The 25,957-nt window shown below is 51.4% G+C and overlaps 1 protein-coding gene across 1 annotated transcript in view; it reads right to left on the minus strand.

Annotated features, from left to right (window-relative positions):
- Nucleotides 1–25,957, minus strand: part of PTGFRN (prostaglandin F2 receptor inhibitor) — an 83,119-nt gene that overhangs the window by 35,932 nt on the left and 21,230 nt on the right. The window contains exons 2-4 of the mRNA XM_058302984.2: nt 13,979–14,350; nt 11,015–11,428; nt 6,008–6,388 (exon numbers count right to left, since the gene is read on the minus strand). Coding sequence (XP_058158967.1) covers nt 6,008–6,388; nt 11,015–11,428; nt 13,979–14,350 — 1,167 coding nt within the window. The remainder of the gene's footprint in view (nt 1–6,007; nt 6,389–11,014; nt 11,429–13,978; nt 14,351–25,957) is intronic.

Below are 25,957 nucleotides of genomic sequence, written 5' to 3' on the forward strand. Positions count from 1 at the left end.
CAGAGGGTAGTAACAACAACCGGCATTAGCCGAGCGCTTTCTAGAGCCCAGGCACCGTGCTACTCGCTTTCCTTGCATTCTTGCTGAATCCTCAAAACAACCTTTTGACTGCGAGAGCTACTATTTTCATGTATGTGTCCCAGATAAAAGCAGCAGCAGCCCAGAGGAGCTAAGTTAGAAGACCGAGGCCTGGCAGCGTGTTTGAGTGGAATTACAGGTGTGCCTGGCGTCGCCACAGGCTGAGCGGCACGACCGCATGACATTCCCAAGGTCATTAACGCTTTCTCAAAGCCTGCCGTGTCCCAGGTGGCGAGAGTGATGCTAACAGCCGAGGCACTAATCCTCAACTGTGGAGCATGGGGCCGTGTTCCAACACCCCCTTGGAAACTGAACTTGGTACAGCCAATTAGATGAACGGACCCGGTGCACAAGTTACAGGAATGAAGAGGACGCGTGCCCCTCCCCTGCTGAGGGCACGGCTTTACTATCGTGAACTGTGCGTGGACGTTGGAGGCACCTGAATGTGTTGACTAACTGTCAAAAAGATTTGCCCCTGTCGTCATTTGTAAAGCAATTAAATATTTTCCACCACTTAAAAAGAGAAGGCTATATTGAAGGCATCAGGTTGACCGAAATGGGCCAGGCACAAAAGGACAAATACTGGACGCTCTCACGGATATGATATTATTAGAATATGCAACTCCAGAGAGTCAGAAACTAGAATACAGGTGAGCAGGGACAAGGGTGGGGTTGGGAAGGAAGAGTTAAGGCTTACCTGGTACAAAATTTCGGTTGTGGGTGAAGGAAAAGTTTTGGTAATGGCTGGTGGTGATTCACACAACACTGTGAATTATATATTTGAATGTGGTTCAAAGGGGAAATTTTAGACTATCTATACATTACTAGAATAAAAATGTAAGGAAAACAACGTAGGACTATATTACACCAACAGCCAGCCCTAATTTAAGGTATGGACTATAGCTAATGGTATAATTACAACAATATTCTTTCATCAACTGCAACAAAAGTGCCACAGTAATGCACGGTGTTAATAATAGGGAGAACTGTGCGCATGAGGGGGCAATATATGGGAACTCTACTTTTTTGCGTGATTTTTATGTAAACCTACAACATACTCTAATAAAAATAAATTAAAAAGCTGAAAATAAAGTGCTATTGTTTTAGGGGGCACTTGATCCCACCCCACCCCCTCAGTGGAACCATCCTTACAGGGTTCTACCAGCACTTGCCGATTCAGAGCAAAAAAAATAACGTCATTAGAAAGGAACACCTACGTCCCACCCCCAAAGTAACACTCACGGTTTCTCTCTTCCCAGAGAAGGAAGAGTGAACTCCCAGATCTGGGGGTGGGGGCGGGGGAGGAGCTGGGCAGGATGGGGGGCAGGCGGCTCTCCCCCGACCAGGGCTCTCCTTGGGGCAGCTGCGTCAAGCACACACCTGTTGCTGGGCTCCTCTGTGCTCTAAGCCCGACTCTCCAAGTCGCGGATGTTGGGAACTTGGTGGAGAAGGACATGTTATATACCACCCCCTCCAACATGAGCAAATCATCACCACCACTCCCAGGGAAATGAAGCACTTAAGTGCCCGCACTTTATCGACGTTTCCCCACTAAAACAAGACCAGAAACATCAGGTGACACAGCTGCGATGACATTCCCAGAAGGTGGTGGAGAGAGTCTCTAAGGCTCGAGCTCTTACGCACATGCACTTCCGCCTTCAGAAAGAATCCTGGGCAGACCACTCTTAGGAAGTGCCCTTAAAATTCTACACATCTACAGCCCATCTCCCACAGAAGGCACAGAACTCTAAAGTTCCTACCAGGTACTCAACAGATTAACAACTCCTAAAGAAAAAGAATGAGCTTCCTCACCCGCAGGCAGCTGGAAGAGGGGATGGTCCCAGGGCGGGGAAGAATGCAAATCAGGTTCTTAAGCCTTGGGGGCAGAGTCAGCTCTGCCTCCCCTCTGCGCCTCCCCGTCGGAAGCCACGGAACCCTCTCCAATTAGCACCACAGAGGTCTGGTACTTCAGGCAGCGAGCTCAACCGTGAACTGATTAGTATCCAACTCTTGCCAAAGGCTCATTTAAGACATCTGATAGCGGGGAGAGGTGGCGTAATGGGCAGATTAACTGGCCATTCCTCTAGATTCTCTAAGTCCTGGCCACATACTAAATTGGATCAACACAAAGCAACACTTGTCTGCCATGGTAATTCAGCTTCTTACAGAAGCTCCTTCACACACTTAAGATTTATGCCCTTAGCTTTTATAGAGGCTGGATATAAGAAACATCCATTTAAACAATCATTTAGGGTCTTTTGTAAAAGAACAGTGGAAAGCACTGTCCATTATGTTCTCCAATGCCCCTTAAATGAAAAACCACATGATGAATTCAGTGCCAAGAAAAAGTTTGTCTCTCTGAAAGAGTTGGTATGTTTTCTTTCATCGGGTGAGAACTGTATAATCAAATCTCCTTTCTGCCTCAACTCTCCAAAAACTCGGAGGCAAATTCAAGGCTCAAACAGAGTAATTCATCCCAACTACCTTACAATACCTATTCTTGGATTTATTATTATTATTATTTTTGCCTCTTTTGACCTTGATTTTATTTTTATGTCTCCTTTAAAATTGGGCTTCATTTGCAAGCAAACTTAAATCTGTTTCCTCTCCCCTTCATATAAATAAGACATAAATCCTAAGTAAAAAAGGCTTTTTACCCTCTACAAAATCAACATGGTCACAGCTGCTGCGCGCTCCTGGACTTGCCCGTGCCATCCCCGCCCAAGCCCTGATCGGAACAAGAGGCGACCCCAGCCGGCTCAACCCACTTCACCCGTGGCAGTGCCCCAACCCCGAGCACATGAGCACAGAACCGCCCAGCTTTTAGGAGTCTGCGCTCCAGGGTTTCAAGAAGTGACATTTATGCCCAAGGCCCAAACACTTCCACGTTAAGAAGATGACAATACTTGGAACTCACTTACTCGGGACCACCATTCTCTGCAAGTCATCTGAAAACATCTCTTGAAATCAAACCAAGAAGCATTAACCGCTAGGGGAGTCTCTATTTTCCAAGGATGGTTGCTGCAATATTCCCCACCCCACCCGCTCCTCTGCAGTGCAACCTTGCCACTGCTCTCCCAGGAAGAGACCGGGGCTACTTCTCCACTCCCTTGAATTTGGGCAGATCCTGTGATGACTCTGACCGACAGCAAACAGCGGCAGTGCAAGTGTGCCTCCCAGGCCTGGCGAGTGCCACTTTCTGCCTCGTGGAAGGCAGGAGCCGTGGAAGAATGAGAAGCCTACACCACATGGAGCGGTGCTGGAGGACGAGACTCCTGTGGCAAGAAGAAGGCCCGGGAGACGCGCGCGGAGCCTTCCCGAGGTGGGTCCTGGTTAGGGCCCCAGCCCTGACCGCTCTAGCTCCCGCCACGTGGACCAGAGGTGAACTCCAGTTGAGCCCTTCTCAGAGTCCTCGCCCTGGAAATCACAGGCAAAACAAAAACTTCCGGGATGAGATTCCAGATACAAAATAAGATGACCCATATAAATAAAGTTCTCGCACGCCGCCGCCCCCCTGCCCCGGCTTCCAGTCTCTTTCTGGCCACTTCGCCGTTACTTCCCCCAGGGTCTAGCCCCACACGGTATTTGGCAGGGGGGCTACATCCGCATACACACATCTAGAGACACCCACACAGTGTCAGGGCAGGGAACAACTGGGGAGGCCCTGGAGAAAGATGAGCTGCTGTCCTCACGCCCGATTCATCTCCTGACCACTGTCCAAGCAGCTGCGGCGCTGTGAGTCACCGGCACAGGAGAAAGAGGGAAGAGAAGAAAGGAGAATGCAGTTGTTTTCACTCTACTCATGCTCCTGGGAGGTTTACTCACGTGAGGATATCTGAGAAACGTTCTACGCGTTGAGCATTATTGCTTTCCCGGCAATTCTCCTGTTTTCCACGCACATATTTTAGTATATATAATTCACATGCTGGTACTGGTTTATTGATCCATTAGACCAATACTTATTGAGTGCTATTATGTACAAGGGCAGTTACAGGCTTTCTCAGCGTCCAGGAGGAGCCCTGCGGTGCCTTCCACGCAGTGGTTCCGGCATATTCTGCAGGAAAACAATGGCAGGATCCTTCGGCTGATGACCGAGCCCTTCCCACAGCTTAGGCCTTCGTTTCCTCTCCGTCTCTGGGGAACACAGTCACCACGAAGCCCTCCCAGGTAAGGGAGCTCCCCTCCCAGGAGCCCCCCTCCTGCCGTGGACAACCCCCGCCTCTCCCCCAGGGCACGGGATCAGTGCCCCAGGACTTCAAGGGAGCCTGCAGCGGGAGCGCAGCAGCGCTTTCTCAAAGCACGAAAAGTGCCCGAGCTGCGGTTCAGAAGCGGGGGGGGGGCAGGGGGAATGTGGCAGCACACACAGGGCCCTGAGGATCGCAGCTGGACGCCAACTCTCCACTCCCGATGAGAAATCTCCTTCTGGTGCCGACAACATCTGCTTTATTTTGAAGGTTGCTAAGGAGAGCTCTGGCTGGGCCAACACTGCTGCAGCGCAGACCTTCCCAGCGAGCCTCTGCTCGGGTTGGGGCGGCGGGAATGGAAGCGCACCCCACGAACACAGCCCCTTCACTAGCGGAGCCACAGAGCGCGCCCTGCTGACGGGCGGCCGCAGGGTGCCCTGCTGACGGGTGACGGGCGGGTGACGGGCAGTCGGGTGACGGGCGGCCGCGGGGCGCCCTGCTGACGGGTGATGGGCGGGTGACGGGCGGCCGGGTGACGGGCGGCCGCGGGGCGCCCTGCTCACGGGGTGACGGGCGGCCGCGGGGCGCCCTGCTCACAGGTGATGGGCGGCCGCGGGGCGCCCTGCTCATGGGTGGCGGGCAGCCTGCCTGGTCTGAGTTGGAACCAGACTGTACCTCCCGCTCACCAACCTCTTCTTTCCTTCTTCCCGCCCCCTCCCTCCCCAGCCACCAGATAGAAGCTACTTGGGAAGAGGCGGGCATTGAGTCCCCACTCTTCCAGGAGGGTAAGTAGAGTCCTGGGTCAGGGCAGGAGGAGGCTTAGGCCGACAGAGGAGGACGTTCTCTCCTGGCCTTTAAAGATCCGTTTCATCTCCTCCTAATAATCATAACAATGCAGAAGGCTGCCACCAGAGCCAAAAAAAATTTTTTAAACCCAAAATAAAAAACCTCATAGAATGAGTGGGGGGCCCATCCCCTCTTAGTTACAATGGGGTTGGGAAGCGTCCACAGCCCCTTCCTGCCTAGTCTACCTGCAGTTACAAGATAGTAACAAAAATTACGAAAGCCTGGTCCAATAGCTTAGGAAAAAAGAGACAGGAAGAGAGGAGTAGAAAAGGGAAGGGCGTGACAGTGACCTTGGACAGGTTGTTACGGGATGAGGGACGAGGTGGTCACCCGCTGGGGGCCACTTTGCTCCTCCACCGTGGAATTGTACCTGGTAGGAGAGAGCCCACCAAGGGGCCGGGGAAGCGGGAGGCTTTTAACTGGTATCTGCAAAAAACTCATTTTCGGATTCCAGGGCATTCAGTGAATTCTAATGCTGAAGAATGTCTTCTCTCTCCCTGAGCCTGGCTTGGGTAAAAAGCACCACCTCCTGCTAGAGAATGCCCAGGAGTCCAGGAAACAGGAAGGAAGAGTGGCTGCTTCTCCCTCCAACAGAGAGCCGCGCACCGCTGCCCCTACCTGGCAGGTCTTGACAAGAGGAAGCCACGCCCCCTCGGACGAGGGCACGGAGACCACTGAGGTCACCCCATCTGAACCTGCCCTTTGCCTGCCAGATGCTACTGCAGCCGGCTTTGCTCCCAGCCCAGCTTGGGATCTAGCCCCGTGCCCCTCACGGCAGCGGTCAAAGGCCACTGTGCACGTGGGCCGAGAGAATGCCAGCAGCATGCCCACTGCGCACCTGACGCCTCCAGGTGTTCCGAGGGGGAGGAGCCAGAGGGCCGAGCCCCCCCAGCACTCACCTAGCCGGGTCACATCCACGCCAGCGGGGGCGGACTTCGCCTCGGCCACCTTGTGCCAGCTCCTGTTGTGCCCGGGCACCCAGAGCGCCACGTGGCAGAAATAGTAGCCGGCGTTCTCCTGGCTGACGTCTCGCACCAGCAGACGGTAGGAGCGTGCGTCGACGTGGCTCAGGGCCACGCGCGGAGAGCTGCGCACCAGGGAGTCCCTGTCGGCCCGCGCCAGCAGGTGGAGGCCGGGCAAGGCGCCATCAGGCGTCCTGCTGAAGAACCAGGCCACCTCGGGGCGGACGTCGTCCCCGCGGTCTGTCGTGACGTTGCAGGTCAGGTCCAGCTCCTTCCCTTCGGCCACAGACACGTTCCTGGCCACGGCTGCTCTCAGGACTTAGAGGAAAAACAAATACATCTTAGGAAGGCTGGGTCCTGCCTGGCCCTTCGCATCCCTCCCTTCCGGTCATCTGCTTTGTGGCTCTTATTGGAATTAAACTTAGAAGCCTTTGGACAGCGGTGTGTGAGAAATAGTTACAGAATAATTAAGGACACGCAACCCATTTGTTTTTATTCTATAAAATTAACAAGAACAGCACATACATGGTATCTGTCAGGCACTGTTCTGAGTGCTTCACAAATACTAATCTTCAAAACAAACCCTGTGAGGCAGGTACTGCCGGTATCCCCATTTTACGGATGGGGAATCTGAAGCACAGGGAAGTTAAGTAACTTGCCCAAGGTCACACAGCCAATAGGCTGCAGGGCAGGAATTTAAATCTAGACAATTTTTAATGGCCTCCATATTGTTTAAAAAGATATCTGCTGAAGCATGGTAAAACTAAAATTATACTTTCTCCTTGTGTATAATAAGGCTTGGGAGACTTTACAGAGAAAGGACAACTCAATTCTGACTGGTAAATATTGCCAATTGGGGTCTGGGGACTAGAGGCTGGAGGTGGGAATAAAAGCGAATCCAGGGTAAAAGAGGGAAAAACCCTAAACAGAAGGACCTGGGATGTCAAACCAGACAACTTTCCTAATGAGCCAGGTCTTCAAAATATAACATACCATGGAGCAGGTGCAGCTCAGGGGTTGAGCACATGCTTTGCGAGTACAGGGTCCCAGGCTCAATCCTGGTACCTCCTAAATATATGTATCTATAAAATACAATCAGAGCATCCCTACTCCATGAGACACGCCCACCTTAAAATGCAGCAGAAAACATATACCCTAAAACCAAACGCAGTGCTCTAGGGATCATCCACGCACTGCCCTGTCTCGTTAGTGTGGGTAATGAAATGTGGCCAATATTGAGACGCAGCACCGAAGTACTTCATGTCCCCGTCTCGAGAGAGATCTAGTTTCAGCATTCTCCTGCCAAGGCTTTTGACACAGAAACACTTTACTCTATTCAGGGTTTTTTTTTCAGAAGTTAAACAGCTGTAATCAGAGCAGGGAAACATTCAGCTGACGACAGTGCTCTGGGCACCACGACTTAGGTGATAACTAACACCTCCGGGGGAACCCAGGTGGAGACACACTCTCCGTCTTCCAGCAAGAGTCGCTCAGCATCAGCTGCCGTCCTCACCAGCCTGGCAACGAAGGCTGGTGCCTGGTTCAGAAAAGAGCCAAACCAGAAGCCCCTGTCTTCCAGTCTAAATTACTTCCACATGAACATTTTCAAAGCTTGACAACATTTGAAATAAGCGTTTCAAGGCCAAGTTCAAGATGCACCTTTACAGAAGGCAGAAAATGAGATAGGCACAGTATTAAAAAAAAAGAATTTAGAAGTCCAATTTCTCTGTCAATTGAAAGGAAACTAGAGAATAATTAGGTAGTGTGTAATAGTGATTTTGGTGGTGGATGATGATCCCAGTTAATAGTATAAATATAAGAATGGTCTTCTTTTACGAAGTGTTAAGAAAGTGGTGAGACATGGGAAAATTACAACTAATGTAACTTATGGACAATAGTAACATTGTAATATTTTGCAGCATTGGCAAAGAAGATATTTCAGAACTAAGAGACAACAACAGGGGGCATAAGGGAGTATGGAAATTTTCCTTTTGGAGTAAAGAAAACACTCTAAAATTGACTGCGGTGATGACAGCACAACTCTGTGAAGACAGTGAGAGCCACTGAGTGTACACTTTGAGTGGACTGTACAAAGCATGGGATTGTATAAAACAGGGAATCCTGTGTAGAATGAATGGGATTGTGGTTAACAGGACAAATAAGAAAACGTTTTCTCTTGAACAGTAACAAATATATAATACTAACATAGGGTGTTAATAATTGGGTGGGTTTGGGGGAAAATACGCCAGACCTAAGACACCGGCTATTGTTAGTAGTAACATCTGACAATGCTCTTTCATAGTTGTAACATGTTTCACAGCAAGGCAAGGTGGTGGTGGAGGAGAGATGTATGGGAGCCTTGTATGACGAGATGCGTGTTTGTTTCGTAAGTTCACAACTTTTATAATACATTCATTATTTTTGTATGTTCATGTACGAATGATATATTTCAATGAAATTTTATTTTAAAAAATTTGTAAAGTCCATTTCTCACCTCCTCCCTCCCTCCCTCCTTTGGAAAGGCCAAAGTAATCGAGGGCCTCTAGTAATCGAGGGCCTCTTCTGAGAGGACTCAGCAGGGCAAGGGCAGCCGTAGCCTGGTTTTGTAGTTAGGGCTCTTGGTCAGACACCCCAGAACACGACTCTCTGCCCCCAGCCATCGACTGGACGAGAAGGAAGCCTTCTGCGGCAGTCACGTCTGTGAAGAAGTGGTCACTGGACAGCTGCGGATCCGCGTATGGAGAACACGGGCTCTCAGCTACAAGAACTACTGGCAGGGACGCGTCCTCCATGGTATACGTCCCTTGGTGATTTTCTCCCTGCAAGTCACTGACCGCAGGTCTCGCGCCGCCAACCTCCTTTTCTGCTACAGTTCTGATGTGGGGGAGGGGCACAGCTGGGGGACAGGACAGAGCAGGACGAAGTGGGGGAAGAGCCAGTCCTAAGGACACATAGTGCAAGCGGGAGCTCAGACAGAGCCTTCGGTGGGGCAGGCTTTCTCCTACTGGATACAACTGGATACATAAATTAGACACCAAGATTTGCATCGGTAAAGGGGGGAAGATTTCTGTATAGGTAACACACCAGTGTTGCTTAAGTACCTTTGTGCCATTTATCCTAACAATGTGATCAGAACATGTAAGCAGCCAGCTAGGGACAGTGCAGGTGTTGACAAGAAGAAAAAGAAAAACTCTGCCTGAAATTTAGTGTCTCCCTCCATTAAGAAAGCAAGCAACAAATCAGGATAGGATTACTTAGGACTTTGCCCCAACAGAAATCACAGGTAGTTCATATCGCATCACAGTTGTTGCAATTATCCTGAAACAGCATTTCCACTCACTGGCACTTAGTGCATTACTAAAGAGGCACAACACGACAGCATAACAATCATTTTAAAAAATATTTTGATAACTTCAATACAATTGCTTTCCTTTGTCATTCTATATATTGTGTTTTCTGCATTAAAACATGTTAATTCTAAGAAAGGGTCTGTGGGCCTTCACCAGACTGTCAAAAGAAGCCAGTGATACAAAAAAGATTCTGAAAAGTGAGAGCCAGATGTAAAATTACCTGCCTAATAGGCTCAGGGTACTCAAATCTTTTAAGTCGATATTATAGGTTTTGTGGCTTGTTTGAAATAAAAAAGTATCCTTGCAGTGGAAAACCCTGAAGAAAAAGGTATCTTGCTGCAAATCGGAAGCTCTCAACCCTCCTGCCTCACTAAGTGGCTGCTTGATGCCAGCTGAATAGCTGCAGGTGTCTCAGGCCAGACCACAGGCAGATCGCTTCAGGTAAAGGCGGCCTGAGCGCCTGTGCCACCCGCAGCCAGGACCGACAGCCCCCGCTGCGGCCAGAGCAGCTCCCGCCTCCTCCACGGCCCTGCTTCCGCCACCTCCTTCCGCCAAGCCCAGCTCCCGGGGGGTGGTGGGAGGACAGAGAAAGCAGTGGGGCAGAGCGGCTTGCGGAGGCAAAACAGTGTGCACTGTTTTCAGCTTTCCTTCCCATCGGAGCAACAGAGCACCCCCACGCTTAGGCCCGGGAAGGGGTCCAGCAGGGTCCCCCCGGTGTGCACAGCACGCCGCAGCAGCAGGGCAGCAAGCCACACACGCCCGTGCCCCTCCCACGTCCCCTCGCGGCGGTGTCTAGGCCGTTTCACTGAGGCTGGAAACGCCCTGGGGTCTGGGAGAGACCCTCAGACCCCAGGGCCGAGCCCAGAGCGGAGCACCTGGTGAGTCCGTCGTGCTGGCTGAGCCGGAGTCGACCGTGGTGGTCTTTCTTATTTCCCTTTCATTTTTACGGGGTTTCTAGAATGCCCTTTGTATTTTCTTAAGTGCCTGTCCCAGGAACCTTGTTTCTAAGGCTGAGTCCCAAATGACAGGGCTTCCTGAGCAGACCCCCAGGCTGGAGGCTCCCGGGGTATGAGCGAGAAGGGGCTGAGCCCCCGAAGTCCTCACTAATGGGGGACAGCGGGTCACGGGGGAGCTGGGGGGCAAGCCTGGAGGACCCAAGGAACACCTGGGGATCCCCAACAGCTGTGGGGTGAGAAGAGGCAGGGCCGGGGGTTCAGGAAACACCAAATGAGAAAAAGCTAAGGCAGCAGGGGTGAGGGGGGGCAGCTCCAGCCCCCCGAGCGCCAGGCCCGACCGCGCTCCAGCCGCAGGGCGGCTGCACCTCCTCTTTTAGTGAAAGAATTGTCTTAGTCACGTATGCTGCAGCTTCCCACAGGTACCAACTCAGGTAAAATGCACCTGCAGAGCACCACTACAGAAACCCTCCCCCAACCGCCTGTGCCACCTTCTCCCTCACGCCCAGTGGTTAGGAGGCTTTGCAAGGGGGGCAGAAATAATTGCCAGGAAAGGCTGGGGAGCCCAGGCGCGGTTCTTTCTATCACCGGCGGTCGAAGGGCACGGCGGCACCTGCCACGCGAGCCTTCCCGAGACTCACCTGTCGGCTGGATCGCCACGGAGGCCACGTCCACCGTTTTCTCTTGGATTTCCTGCCAGGTGCCCTGCTGTCCGATCCACTCGCTGACCACACACTGGTAGGTGCCCTGGTCAGCGGACAGGGCTCGGGACACGGAGAGGCGGTAGATGTCGCTGCCCACGGTGTCCAGGCGCACGTCGCCGCTGCGGCAGCGCTGCTCGTAGCCCGGGCCGGCGCGGAACCGGCCCTCGTAGGTCAGGGAGAGGACGCTGCGCCGCGCGGGCCCGCGCTGCAGCTCCCACTGCACCGAAAGGTGCGTGTGCAGGGGCGAGGCCGTGGACGCCGAGCAGCGCAGCTCGAAGGGCTCCCCTTCCCGCAGGCTCAGGGCGGCCGCGGGCTGCTGGCCGGCGCTCACGTGTAGGGCGTCGGGGAGCACTGTGGGGGGAAGACAGAGAGCTGCAGGTGCACCGGCCGCCTGCTCGGCTGACACGGCCGCCTGCCAGGACTTGCTGGCCTTGAGCCCCCACGGCTGCTGTGACCCGGAGAGCTCCCTCCTCCCTGGCCTAGCTGGACACCTTTGTGCATTTTGACACCTCTATCCTTACAAGTGGCTTCCTAATTGAAGACAGAAAAGTAGAGGCACAAACAAAAGCCCTGCTAAGGGGCGCGGGTGGGGCTCAGTGGCTGAGTGCCAGCTTCCCACATACGAGGTCTCAGGTTCAATTCCTGAACTCCTGGGCCTCAAAAGAAAACAAAACAAAACAAAACAAAAATCCCTGCTAGAAGTGTGGGGAAAACTCTGTCACCAATGCCTCGGGTATGTGCCCCTGCCATCCTTAGAGGAAGTTACTTTCCTCCTCTATGCCTTGATTTCCTCATCTATTAAAACAGACCTACCTCGCAGGGTAGAGGTGAGGGTTAAACGAGTTAAAGAATTGCCCGGAGCGGTGCCTGGCACTTGGCAATTACTATGAAATGACTGGCTATTATTATCAAACACTCATCTGATTAGGACACAGGCCTGGGCAGTTAAGGCAGCAAGAGCCAGAGGGGACAGGACGGCGTGAATCACCCGTGTTCAGAGACCTGGGAAATGCCCAGGAATGACGAGGGCACCAGACCGCACCCAGGGGATGGACACGTGCCAGAGGATGCTGAAGCCGAAGGCCTTGGAGCCTCGTGGAGAGCTGGGGCTTCGCCAGGCTTAGGAAGGGGGGCTCCCGCAGCACGCGCTGCGCAGAAGCCCCCACACGCCACGGGGCCTGGGCCTCGCCACCAGCTTTTCCTGGGGCTGGATAAGAACATCCTCCAGCACCGCTGCTCCTCTCCTCTGTGGTTTTCCCCCCAGCTCCACTCCCAGAACGTATGCCGCTGTCCTCGAGGAGGGCTTACTGTGGATTCCAGAAAGAGCCCACACCTGAGAGGGACACAGGCCCATTGCCACGCTGGTAAACGCCCGTGTGGACCCCTCAGCCTGGGAGCTGCCTACCACGACTCGGGGCTCGAGGCCAGTTCACCCGTCGGGGCACACGGGAAAATGGGCTCAAGCCGAAGGCCAGGTGGGCACTGGACCGCGCCTGGAACCACCCAAGGGGGCCCCAGAGCAGCCAGCCCGTCTCTCTGTCTCTGACCGTCCATCTGCTTCCTTGACCCAAGGATGCCTCCTCTCAGTCCTGCCTTCCAAAGGCCGGGAAGAAACAAAAGACACTGGGGGAAACTCCGCTGCCGTCCAAGCTTCCCCGTGAGAACTGGCAGGGGAGCAGGGGCCGGGCTGACCTAACGTGTCCTTGAGGAGCACAAAAGCCACGCAGAGTCAGCTCCAGGGCAGGGAGATCTTACCCCACCTTCTTTAAAGAGCGTATTTGGGATTTTCTATATGAGTAAGGAAGAAGTAATGGAAGAAGGAGAAACCTGATGTTTCAGTGTCTTAATGTGCGTGACGTTGTCTCCCCTCCTGAGTCTCCTGAGGAGCAGTATCTGACACGGTCTCCATCTACTAATCTCCACCATCACCCACGTCTGTAAATACGTTCCTACTCTGACGTAAACCCTTTTTGGAACAAGGCATGATACAAACAAATGCATAAGTAAGTACCAATAATAATAACAGTAGCAATAAAAATGTTTCTGTTTCGCTAACCCAGAACTAAAACGGTCTGCTCCTGCTGTCTACCTAATTAACTAGGGGATTTTAGGCAGGTGACTAACCTACGCTCTTCCATTTCTTCACGTGTAATTTGGGAAATACCATGCCTCTCATCTTCATTGGGTTCAGATAATGGAATGTGTGCGTAAATCTAAAAGAACTCGGAAAGTGAAAACACAGCGCAACATTCCAGCCACGGATCGTGTGATCACTGGCACAGCTGGGTCAACTTTGCGCCCCATCTGAACCTGGCAGTGACCAAATCACTCCTTCTCTGCATACAACCCGTAACAACTTCTGGTACCAAGCGACGTTTAATTACGGAAAGCCGGCGGAAGACAGGAACCTAAAGTCTCTCTCATTCCCACGGAGAGGAACCCCATTGCCGTGACCACTGCCAGTCACCGGTCACCTTCATGGAGCGTCCACCACGGCCCCATGCTAAGGCCCGGCACCCGGGACTCGGGCTTCTCAACTCTAAGGCCGGTGCTGTGCCACCGACGCAGAAGCGGTGCCTCGGGAGCCACGTCACGCGCCCACGGCCTCACAGCTGGCGAGCGGCAGGGAAGGGCCAGGGCCTGGGCTGGCGGAGCTCAGGCAACCTGGCTCCAGGGCAGGTTCTCCACTGTCACAGGTGTCGCCCGCAACCCACAGACACCGAATGGCCCCTGAGCATGCCGCGCTGAACGGGCCTGCCCCCAGGGCACCGGGTCCACCGCTGCCGTCAATCAGGGACCAGCTACTACTCCCCGGGACACGAGGGCACGGAGCCCAGGGGCGCCCCTCAGCCCCGTGGAGAGGACTGGCCGCCCCGCCGACGCGCCCCGCGGGCTCCGTACCTTCCACCTGCACCGTGGCCTCGTAGTTGCCCTGCACGGTGGCGTCGGTGCTGGGCGTGGAGCACCTGTAGAGGCCCTGGTCCGAGGGCTGCACGTTCTTGATGTGCAGCTCCACGGCGTCGTTGGTCGTCCTGCTCAGCAGGATCTCGCCGCGCTGCAGCCGGCCCTGGTAGAGCTGCGCCGCGAAGCCCGCCTCCCAGGTGCTGGCCAGCGCCACGAAGCCGCCGCCCGCCGCCGCCGCGAAGCTCCAGTCGAAGTTCTGCTCGCTGGGGCCGTCGTAGTCGCTGACGTTGCAGGGGATGACCAGCTCGGTGCCCGCCACCCGGACCAGGCTCCCCGCGGGGACCCGCACCACGCGCCCTCGGCACAGAGCTGCAACGACAAGGGGCGCACGCGGGTCTTCGGCCACGGCCTGCATGAGGCAAGCGTGGGCCTGCCCGCGGCACAAGGGCAACCCCCGGGGAGCGGGCGAGCCACCCAAGTCTGCAGAAGGAGGCCGAGTCCGTTCCCAGTCCCGCCACGGAACCCCTGAGACGACCGCCTCGCTCGCGGCCAGGGTTCAGGGAGGAAGGAGCGAGCAGGAGCAGGCTGACGGGCCTCGCCACCCCAGCGAGGGTGCACCTGCAAAAACCAGCCCAGGTGCACGCTTGCCGTGGCAACAAAACGAGTCAGGACTAAGGGACTAAGGGCCACAGGCAAAGGAGACCTCCATTCCGTCTGCTCGTAATCCTCTGTTTCTGCTCTGGCAGTTGATGAAATGGGCACTTGATGAAAAAGCCCATTTTCATGCTAGTTCTACCATGGAAGGTTCTGGAAATATTAATTCAAAACAAATACATTAAAAATCTATTGTAATTCCTCTGCTATGAATTTATGGAACAAATGTAACTGAACAAGTACACAAAGGATATCTGGTGTGGTGGTGTTTGAGATAACAAAAACTCTCAGCCACCTGTCCGTCACTAGGAGGCTGGTGAAATAAATTAGCATACATCATATACTAGAATACTATGTAATGGGTAACAATATAATTTGGGACAAAAGTCAATACTTCTATATCCACTGAATTCTTTTTAAGCAATATAAGAAAGTTACAGGAAATAATTAATTGTATGATTATTATCTGATTACATTTGCAGAGAAAGAACTATAAAGAAATGGATAAACATACATTTTTACGATGTTATATGCATAGAGATTTTTAAAGGAAGGCATATATTACTTTTCCCTTTTAAAAAAGTAATGATTTAGTTAAAGACGGGACATGAAAGAAAAGACATTGGTGAGCAAAGGAAAGCTTAATTTTAACGATGAAAATGATAATAATCTCTTCACTAAATGCCACTGAAAAAGCCTCATCTTGCACCAATAAAAGCTAACTCAGTAACAAATAAAAAGGAGACTAACAGGGGCAGATGTCACTCAGTAGCTGAGTGCCTGCTTCCCTCACACGAGGCCCCAGGTTCGATCCTAAGTACCTCCTAAAAACGAAACAAACAACAAGCCAACAGATGAAAAATCCAACTCAGGGGAGCCATGTGGCTCAGTGGTTGAGCACCAGCTTCCCACACACACAAGGTCCTGAGTTCAATCCACAGCCTGGGTACCTCAAAAAAAAAAAAAGTAGGCTATCCATAAGCCTGCAGAGCTTCTTTAGTCTGTGACTATTTAATATACCATTACCCCTCAATGTGATGCAAAAGTATTTCAGGTTTCGTGTGAAAGGACACAGCTAATCAAGTATTTACATTTCTGCCCATTCTGTATCACCCCCCCTCATCCCTGGAGACTACTCCCTGGGGCTCCTGAGATGGAATTTACTATGATGGATGCCAATTTTTAAATCCTAGAGGGGCCTGCTGATAAAATGATTTAACTCTGGTTATCTGACATTGCCTATAAATTAATTTTAAAATATGACGACTCTACCAAGTATTAATTTTCTATTTTCTGGCTCATTTCCTTCTTCATACCCCTTGCCCTCATCTAAATTCAGAATGAGGATGCGGAAGCAAAAAGGGAGAGAGCAGAGCGCCCCACCTGGCTGGTTGCTGGCTGGTGGGGAAGCAGCCACTGGCTGCAGGGGGTCCCAGGGCAGGAAGGGCAGGGCATTCCCTTCTCCAGGGGCAGGTGGCTCGCTGGCCCCTGCAGGGCCCTCGGGGACCCTCGCCTGTGAGTGCTGCCCTTTAAGAAGTCTTCACTGCAACAAACCCCAGCATAACTGTGTAGTACATTCACTGCCTGAGCTTAGCGTTTCAGTGCAGGTGCAAGGAACGTGTATGGCTCTTTCTCGAGGTCCTATGCACGAAAGCAATAAGGCAGACAGGAGAAGGCGCAGGCCATGAAATCGAGGAGACCCAAGCTCCAAGAGACTTCCCTTAGCTCTGGTTTCCCCATCTACAAAAAAGGGCAGGAGGGAGTCAATGAGATGATGAGAGAAAACGCATCGCTAAGAGCCTGCCACAAAAGTGAGGGCTCAATGAAACAGGAACTTCTATTATTTCTTTTCAATTTGGCATTTTTACCATTGTCGCTCATTTTTCACTGGTTTGATTCATGCTCTTCAAATTCTGGGATACCACCCATTAGTGCAGGGGTTCTTAACCGTTTTTGTTCCATGGACCCCTCTGCTAGTCAGGTGAAAACCAGGGACCCTCTGCTAAGTCTATGCTGTACTGTGTATTATTTAATCACACCCGCACCAACATGTCCCCACAAGAATGACGTGTTTCTGAATTTCAAGTCAAGCTCACGGACCCCTTGTTAAGAAGCCCTGTAATAGTGGGCTGGGCGATGAAGTTAGTGTTTATGATGAGCGTGGTGTTTTGTTTGTTTAATGAAATTCAAGATATTTTCATGATGAAGAGTGTATTTTCATTTGGGTCAGGGTCATTAGAAGTTGAGAAACATTTTTTCGAAGCCATTCTTGGGGAAACGGACTTGGCCCAGTGGTTAGGGCGTCCGTCTACCACGAGGGAGGTCCGCGTTCAAACCCCGGGCCTCCTTGACCCGTGTGGAGCTGGTCCATGCGCAGTGCTGATGCGCGCAAGGAGTGCCCTGTCACGCAGGGGTGTCCCCCGCATAGGGGAGCCCCACGCACAAGGAGTGCGCCCCGTAAGGAGAGCCGCCCAGAGCGAAAGTGCAGCCTGCCCAGGAATGGTGCCGCACACACGGAGACCTGACACAACAAGATGATGCAACAAAAAGAATCACAGATTCCTGGTACTGATGATAAGGATAGAAGTGGTCACAGAAGAACACACAGAGAATGGACACAGAGAGCAGAAAACGTTGGGGGGTGGGGGAGGAGATAAATAGAAAATAAATCTTTAAAAAACAACAACAAAAAACAAAGCCATTCTTGCTTTCTCCACCCTTTATGATTTACTTCTAAAAGGGAAAAAGGAAGCAGCCATAAAAGAAATATTGCAGGGACAGTGTGGATGGACTCTGAGCAGGGAGCTTAGCTGCTTCCCGCCCCAGTCCAGCCAGGGAGGGTCCAGAGCTATCTCCAGTTCTAAGAAAAGCTTCTGAACCCTAAATTGCTCTTCTTTAAAATGAAATAGTTACTGGTGCTGGTAACTCAGAAGAACTTAGGGCCTCACTGCTTTCTGGGGCGCATGGTAGAACCAGAAGCCTGCTAGAACACCTGCTGCCTTCCCAGAGGGAACGCAGTGCCTGCAGGACGACATCCCACTGCTTCCAGCAGACTCGCAGCAGACCTGCCCAGCCCTCCCTTCCTTCCGGGAACCGCCTCTTGGCTGGGCTGCCCAAACCACGTAAATCCGAATCCTCCCAGGCTCTGCTGCTGAGGCTTCTAAGGACACTTGCGCTTTCTTTGGAGTAAGAAGATGGTTTGCTCCGATTTACTCAGAAGCGGCACGTGGGCAGCCCTCCTGGCCACACAGGTCGTCGGGAGAAGAGACGGAGGCCAGTGCGGAGACCAGAGAGCGGAGAGAACACGCCTTAGTGCCCTGCAGGCAGCGCCCCCGCCCCGGAGCCAGCCCTGCCCTGCCGTCGCTGCCCGGGCCCCAGCCACACGCCCGGCTCTGCGCACACACAGATGCTTCTCCTGGGCAGGTCAGCTCTTGCCCTCCACCCCCGCTCCTGTCCCTTAAGGTGATTTCTGCCCCTGGTGCTGGCTTCCTAACACAGCTACCCAGCAGTGACCAACACTCTGAAGCCATCATCGCCACAGTTTGAAAAAGGGAAAGAGATGATCACTTTTTTAATATTTAACTTTAGAGACGAAACCATCTAATTCCAATTTCTCCCAATGAGACTTTTCAGAAGGAAGAAGGACCCTGTCGAGCCCTTGAGAGACGATCCAGCCTGGTGCTCGACCGCTCTGTGCCCCGTTTCCCCACCTGTGACGTGGAGGGTCGCCCGCCCGCCCCCCCCGGGCTGTGATGAGGATCGAGTGAGCCGAGGCATCCGTGGCACCTGCGACAGCAGCCGGCACGGGGGGACGCGCCGTGTCCACTCACACCTTGCTTCCCTGCAAGGGTCCAGAGGCATCTTAAGCCCGCCAACCCTCCCCGTGCCTGACCTCAGCGGCGGGGCAGCCTGCCCAGCCGCGCCCTTGGGCAGGGACAGCAGCCCTCCAAGGTCCCTATCTTCATGCCTGCTGCTCCCTGCCTTACTCTCCAATCCTCTCCCACCACCGCCACGCCGACCTCAACACAGGACCCGCGCCACTGCACCCGAGAAAAGCCCGTAACAGCTCCTCGCTGCCCGCAGGGCAAAATCACCACCGCGCGCCCCACCGCGCCCCCCTGGCCCGCGCCGGCCCCTCGTCGCAGGACTGCGACTGCTCCCGCCAGCCTCCCGGCTCCACGCCAGCCTCTTCTCGGCCCAGCAGCCGGAGGGACCTTTCTGGAGCGTTTGCCGGGCTGCTCTGCTCAGAACTGGCCGGCCACGCCCCCTTGTTCTGATGACAGGTGGAGACAGCGCAGGCTCCCCATCCGGCTCCTTCACTTCTGGGACCTCCTCTGCTCTCCCGGCTCCCTGCACTGCACCCCAGCCCCGCTCCTCGCTGATGGCCCTGGAACCAACCAAGCCCTTTCCAACCTCAGGGCCTTCCCATGGCTCCTCGGCCCAGAGCACAACCGGACCTTCGCCCTGCTGGCTCCTTCGCCAGCCTCAGACCTTTGTCCCACGGCTCCCTTCTCAGCCAGGCCTCACTGACCACCCTAATCCCTGCTCCTGCGAGGTTAGGACTCATCACTGACACACGTGGTGGGCGTGCCTCTCTACTGCCGATGCTGTTCAGTGTTGGCTCCCCGCTTCAGTGTAACTTCCTTACTAGCAGTCATTTTGATCCGTTCAATGCTCAATTGCCAGGGCCTTGAACGGGGCCTGGTATACAGTAGTTGCTCAATAAATGAATGAATGAATGACATACAGAGCATTTGTGAGCTGGCCCAGGGCTAACAGTCCAACTACATCTCCTGCCATCCTCCCACTCTCCCATGTTTATACCCCAACGAAACAAACCGCCCTTGGTTTTCTGAAAACGCCCTGCCCTCTCCCGCTGCACTGCCTCTGCCCCGGGCTTCCCTCACCTGGAACGCGCTCCCACCCATCTCTGAAGAGGACGCTGGGAGAACAGCTGTGGCACCACCTCTTCCCGGCAGCCCTCCCCGCCTCCCCTGCCGTCACTCGGGCACTCCTTCCTCCACGTTCCAACTCAGCCTGCAAGAGCACACCTCGCCACTGGCTACGCTATCGTGCCTCTGGGAAAAGCAAGGCAGGTGTGAGCAGATGCTTGAGAGATCAAATCCTGATCTGAAAAGATATAAACCAGAGCAGAGTCTTGCATGCAGATCTACGAAGTCCTGTCATCCGTGTAAATCAAGATTTTAAATTTTGGTTGGAGAATTTCAACTTGCCACCAGCAATCTGGCATTTAGGGAAGATTTCCTTTAATATTGTTAAATAACAGCTAATGATATTTAAAAATAAGTGTAACTTGTAAGAAATAAAGCATATGGCTCTTTTCAAATGAAAATGAATATCTACAAAGCCACACATTGCCAATTTTTGTCAAAAGCTCTCTCAGTAACAGTTGATAACTGAGGGAAAAAGAACAAAATTTTCCTTTGGTTTTCCAAGTTTCCAAGTGTTTCAAATTAGAGTTTCAAACACTTCTGTTTCTGAACTGTATTGGTTTAGCTCTCCATAAAAAGTTTTTACTACATTATACCTTAAAATTATGGCTTCGTTTTTTTTTTCCAGGGGTCAATATAAGAAAGCTTCATATGACAAAAATTACATTATCAGCCTTAAAAGGACTACTGAGGACACTATTGTGTTGTCTGGTGACACAAGAAGCTGAACAATAAAATCCCCTTAAAATTTAGTACCAGAAAAAACACGCTTGTTGATGGATCATTGTGTGCTCTTTCCCAGAAAACAGAAACTATATAGATACCTCTTGCCTCTCAAGCCAGGAACCACACAGCCCCAGAGTACCTTGGACGCGCAAGACAAAACAAGGGTACTTTAATATCCGCATTACACAGCGCTATTACAGTGTCCAGGCCAAACCTTCAGCAATCCCAATTACTAGCGTTTCAGCACCACGTTGCAATGCCTGATGCGCTTAGAGACCTCCTTAGGCAAGCCTCACCACCTCTCCCCTCCATCCCACCGCCTCCTGTAAAGGTTAAGTTCATGTGTCAACCTGGCGAGGTGATGGCGTCCAGTCGTTTGGTCAAGTAAGTACTGGCCTGATGGTTACTGGGAGGAGACTGCGTGGATTTCAATCATTAGTCAGATAATTCCATCTACGGCTCGTTGCATCCAATCGACAAAGGATACCGCCCTCAGCTGAGAGGGTCTCCTCGTCCAACCTCTTGGAGGTCTTAGAGGCAACCTTGAGGCTACCAGCAGTAGAAGGGGGCTTCTAACTCTTCTCCAGCCAGCCATCCTGTCCTGGGGATTTCCACGTCAACCTCACTGAGCTTCCAACTCGCAGCCGGTCCTGTGCAACTCAGGCTTGCCAACCCTCAAGGTCGTATGAGCCAACTGTGATCATAAACCTCATCCTGTCAGGTGCTTCTCGGGAGAATCCTGACCAATACATCTCCTGACTACTTTTTAAAAAAATTTTGCCTAAAACTACAAAGAAGAAGAAAAAACCTAATATAATTATTGCTGCTAACTTCACCTCTCTTTTTTCTATCCCAGTTTCCAAGACCGTCTTTCCTTAACATATACAAAATTCAGGGAAGCGGATTTGACTCAACGAATAGAGCATCCGCCTACCACATGGAGGGTCCAGGGTTCAAACCCCGGGCCTCCTTGACCCGTGTGGAGCTGGCCCATGTGCAGTGCCAATGTGCGCAAGGAGTGCCCTGCCACGCAGGGGTGTCCCCCGCATAGGAGAGATCCAAGCACAAGGAGTGCACCCCGTAAGGAGAGCTACCCCACGTGATAAAAGTGCAGCCTGCCCAGGAGTGGTGCCGCACACAGGGAGAGCTGACACAGCAAGATGACACAACGAAATGAGACACAGATTCCTGGTGCCACTGACAAGAATACAAGCAGACACAAGAACACACAGCGAATGGACACAGAGAGCGGACGACTGGGGAGGGGGGAGAGAAATAAGTAAAAAATAAATCTTAAAAAAAAAAATCATTTCTTTTGTGCCTTGGCTTCAAAAAAGTCCAGCGCTACATACGATGGTCAACCATGGCAACCATCCATAGTTTAGTTTCTCACAGTCATCTCCTCTCTCCATCTCTTCCTCTGCTCTTCCCGTGGCCCTTGTCCTTTTGAACTTGCTCCCTTCTTTTAACATATTTATTGCACCTGGATATGTATTTCATTGTAAATTGCCTGAAATATTTTGTGGGGGTGGGGAATGAGTAGGGTGTAAATGCCCAAACACCAATAATTGAGATTTCTGCTTTCTGCCATAATAAGTGTCCCTCTCCCCTGAGAACACTAGGAAAGACAGAAAAAAGGAAAGAAAGAGCTAAATGAAGGCATTGGGGAGCCAAGCTCAAGGCGACAAGGTCACAGAAACGCAGTGACATGGGCCCTAGGCAGTCCAATGCTTTTTCTCTCGAGACGTTTGCCAATTTTTAAGTGGTGTAGGTGAGAGGCGGAGTAGAAATTAGTGGCTCAAAGCTTCCAGCAGCTCACGGGGCCAAGATGACAACAATCAATAGGACAAAAAGTGGGAAGAGAGGTGGGATGAATGGAGTGTAAATGTTCCAAAGGTCTTGCATTATCCGAGAAGCAGAAAAAGCCCCAATTTTCAGTAAATACTAAAAAGTCAACAATACATGTTCTAATCTAGGGGCTCCTAACCTTTTTTGCTCCACGGACCCCTTTGCCAGCCAGATGAAAACCACGGACCCCTTACTAAGCCCACCCTACACTGTGTGTGATTTGATAAATATATCACACACACACCCACACGTCCCCATAAGAATAATGGGTTTTTTTTTTTAAATTTCAACTCAAGCTCACGGACCCTTGGCCAATAACCCCTGAAATCTCTAGAGTGATCACAAAAATGAAAGAATGTATAACCAACAAACTAATGGGGATGTGGAATAATAAAAATACTTGGTGAATCAAAGAAACCATAATTTCAGACAACTATTTAAGCATTTCTCAAATGTTTATCCTGTCATGTCCCTTTGCCTGATTGTCAGACCGTCAGACTTCTGTCAACAACAAAACTGAGACAGAGTAAGAGTGGGAGTAACAATGTGCCCGGGACCTCCTCTACGGCAGGTACACAAGCGACCTCAAGCCACAGATCCCGAGGGTCGATGTCAGCACAGGCACGCTGTACTTTCTGGAAACCTACAGCTTCTCTACTAAAACAACACAAAACACACATGCACACGAAATACTACACAGGTTTGAGAAAACCAAGACTCAGAGAAGTTCAGTACAGCTGAAGGTCAAACCAGCTCCTACGCCAGGACTTTAACCTAGGTTTATCTGACCTGTACAACCCAGCCACAGATGGGCTGGGCCGGTTTGCCTCCACCTGCTTTGCTGATATTACCACCTGCTGCTGCTGCTGTTGTTTTTCTCTTTATTCTGAGTAGGAAGAAGAAAGAGCTTGAAATTCTCTAGGAAATATCTCAAATCTTCCCAGGGCAACCAGAAGCAGAGAAGGAACAAAGTAACTCAGAGAGGAGTTCACGTAGGGAAGAAATATTGTATTTTCTCCATATGAAGTAGATTGAAGAGAAAAAGAGAAGAAAAGGTTAACAATAAGCTTTTGTTTCTTCAAAAATTTTTTCTGACCCACCAACTTCATCACTTTAAGTGATACCAGCCCTAACATCATCTACATTCAAACTCCAAAGAGGGGAGAGCATTCCTCTAAAATCATAGGGGAAGGAGTTCTGCAAGTCCTCTGCCGGGCTTCTCAATAGGACAGATAACTAACAACCAAGAGTTAGTTATTTACAATTTACTATTTTCCCCACCGTTGGAGTACTCAGAGAAAGTTCAACTTTCTTCCACCACATGGAACGGATGGGAGTAGGCAGAACAAAACGGCAAATTTTCCAAAGTAAACAGAGAGACACATTAATGGACACTAAACTTTATTTATGTACCCTCTTCCTTATGACATCCATGGGAAACAGAGTTTATTCCTCAGGTCATCACCATTACTCTAAATCAAGACCTGCAGAGTACGGCATATTTGCAAAGGATTTTTGTAATTGTCTCTATTCTTGCTCAAATGTTATCATCTCACCAGCTGCCCAGGAGTAAATAATCTGACTTTTCAATCTGAACCATCTGTAAGATAAGTATCAGCAGTCATAGGACCTCGTGGGACAGGGAAGGCTGAAATACTGAAACTGAAAAAGTTATGGTGAAAAGGATGCCCACATCCCCTTCCCTGGCACCTTACAAGGCCTGTAAGAGGCTGGGGGCCCGTGGATTTCCACGTGGAATTCCCAACCCAGACGTGAGCGTGCCCTTCAATGAAAAAAACCAATACACAGAAGCTCGCACTTCGTAAATCCTTACAGAGCCGTTACTGGAGGGCCTGACTCAACAAATGAGAAACCTCTGAGTCCCCAAGGCAGCCACTAAGAGATGTGGCAGGAGGGGATTGCACCAGCTTTCACCCAGTCCCTGAGTGACAAAAATGCAGTATGCACACATTAAACAGTTACAGCCAGCAGAGAATGCGTCAAGTCACACATGGCACTACTCAAGCCCATCTGAAAGCAAACAAGGTTCTACCGGAGCAGCCTCATAATCATTAAAAAAAATAAAGGTTCAGCTAAGACCTCAGAGATACACCAGACAAATGTAAGATGATATTACTCAACAAACACACATTGTACAAGCAGCCCCTGTGCTAAACGATAGGCGAGAAAAGTAAATCGGCCTCTGGATCTTTTAAGGCATGTATGGCTTAAGAGTCACAGGTATACATGAAAATTGTTAGATAGGAGATAAGTAACTAAAGAGAGTGTCGAAAGAAAGCCATGGTGTTTCCATCTGAAGGGATCAGTGAGAGTTTTATGTAGTTTCCACATCTGCAGTGAGCCTGGAAAAGCACACCGAATACAAGCTATGGACTCAGATGGCAGTAACATTATGACAGCGTTCTTTCATCATTTGTGACAACTGTGTCACAACAATGTAGGGTGGTGGCGGTGCCGGGATGTGTGGGAATCCTGTACGGTATGCGTGGTTGTCTTGTAAACGCACAACTTTGCTAATTAAAAAAAAATTGTTCTGAGCCTTTGAAAGATGTTACGGAGGGGCAGCTGGCGAGGGGACGCCGAGGCAGAAGGTCAACAGAGCTGGAGGACAGCGCCTGAGCACGGCCAGAGGAGGGGCGCGCCGGCGCAGAGGTGGGAGTGCCGAAAGGCTGGGTGATTAAAGCAGCTGTGGGGAGCAGCCTGGAGGAGACACAGGCGGCCCAGGGGTCGGGTGGGACCTCTAGGAGATGAAAGGAGAGGAAGAAGGAGACAAGGGCAATGCAGGGAAGGGAAAGGCGCCGCTGGGAGTCCTGCTGGAGAAGGGCAGCCCTGGGCGCGGAGGTCAGAGAGAAGCCGAAGGGAGGCTGACAGCTGGTCAGGGAGCCTGGTGGGGAAAGTGAGCTGGTGACATGGGGACAAGCTGAAACGCCTACCAGGCAGCTGGAATGAAGTTCCCAAAAGATACAGGAGCCCAGAGTGAACATGTTGAAGAAGGAGATGAAGAGATCTACATAAAGGTGAAGATGTGGGGGTCTAAGAGGTCACCAAGCAAGAGGGTAAAGAGAAGGGGGGTGGGGGATAAAACCACGGGTGCCTGTATTTAAGATATAAGCAGTGGGACGTGGATGTGGTTCAAGCAACTGAGTTCCCGCCTACCCATGGGAGGTCCCAGGTTCGGTTCCTGGTGCCTCCCAGCGAAGATCAGCAGGACAGCGAGCTGACACAATGGGCTGGCGCAGCATGCTGACATAACAAGATGACGCAACAAAGAGACAAAAGAAGGAAAACACAATGAAAGACACGACAAAGAGAGAGCGGAGGTGGCTCAAGCAATTAGGTGCCTTCCTCCAACATGGCAGGTCCTGGGTTCAGTTCCGATGCCTCCAAAATAAAGATGAGTACACAACAGACACAGTAAAGCACAAACAATGAGTTTGGGGGGGGGTTTAAAAAAATAAATAATAAATCTTAAAAAAAAGAAGAAGCTATAAACAGAAGAAAAATAGTTAGCAAGCAAAAGAAAAGGAACAGTTGCTAGCTAGGAAGCAAACCAGAAAATTCTTATGTCCTAGCAGCCATCAGATACGAGAATCTCAAGAAGGAAGGGGCAAGAGTACCACCCACGGGTTTACTTAAAGACATCTGCTTGCACCTGCTCTACTGCAAGCTCCATTCAGGAAGGTTCTGTTTCCTATTGATACCTGCATCCTATACAACATCTAGAGCAGAAGCCCGTTATGTTTCTGGCTGAAAAAAAGGAACCAGCAAGTATCAA

The sequence above is a fragment of the Dasypus novemcinctus genome, chromosome 9 (assembly GCF_030445035.2).
Source record: "Dasypus novemcinctus isolate mDasNov1 chromosome 9, mDasNov1.1.hap2, whole genome shotgun sequence".
In the NCBI taxonomy this organism is placed as follows: domain Eukaryota; kingdom Metazoa; phylum Chordata; class Mammalia; order Cingulata; family Dasypodidae; genus Dasypus; species Dasypus novemcinctus.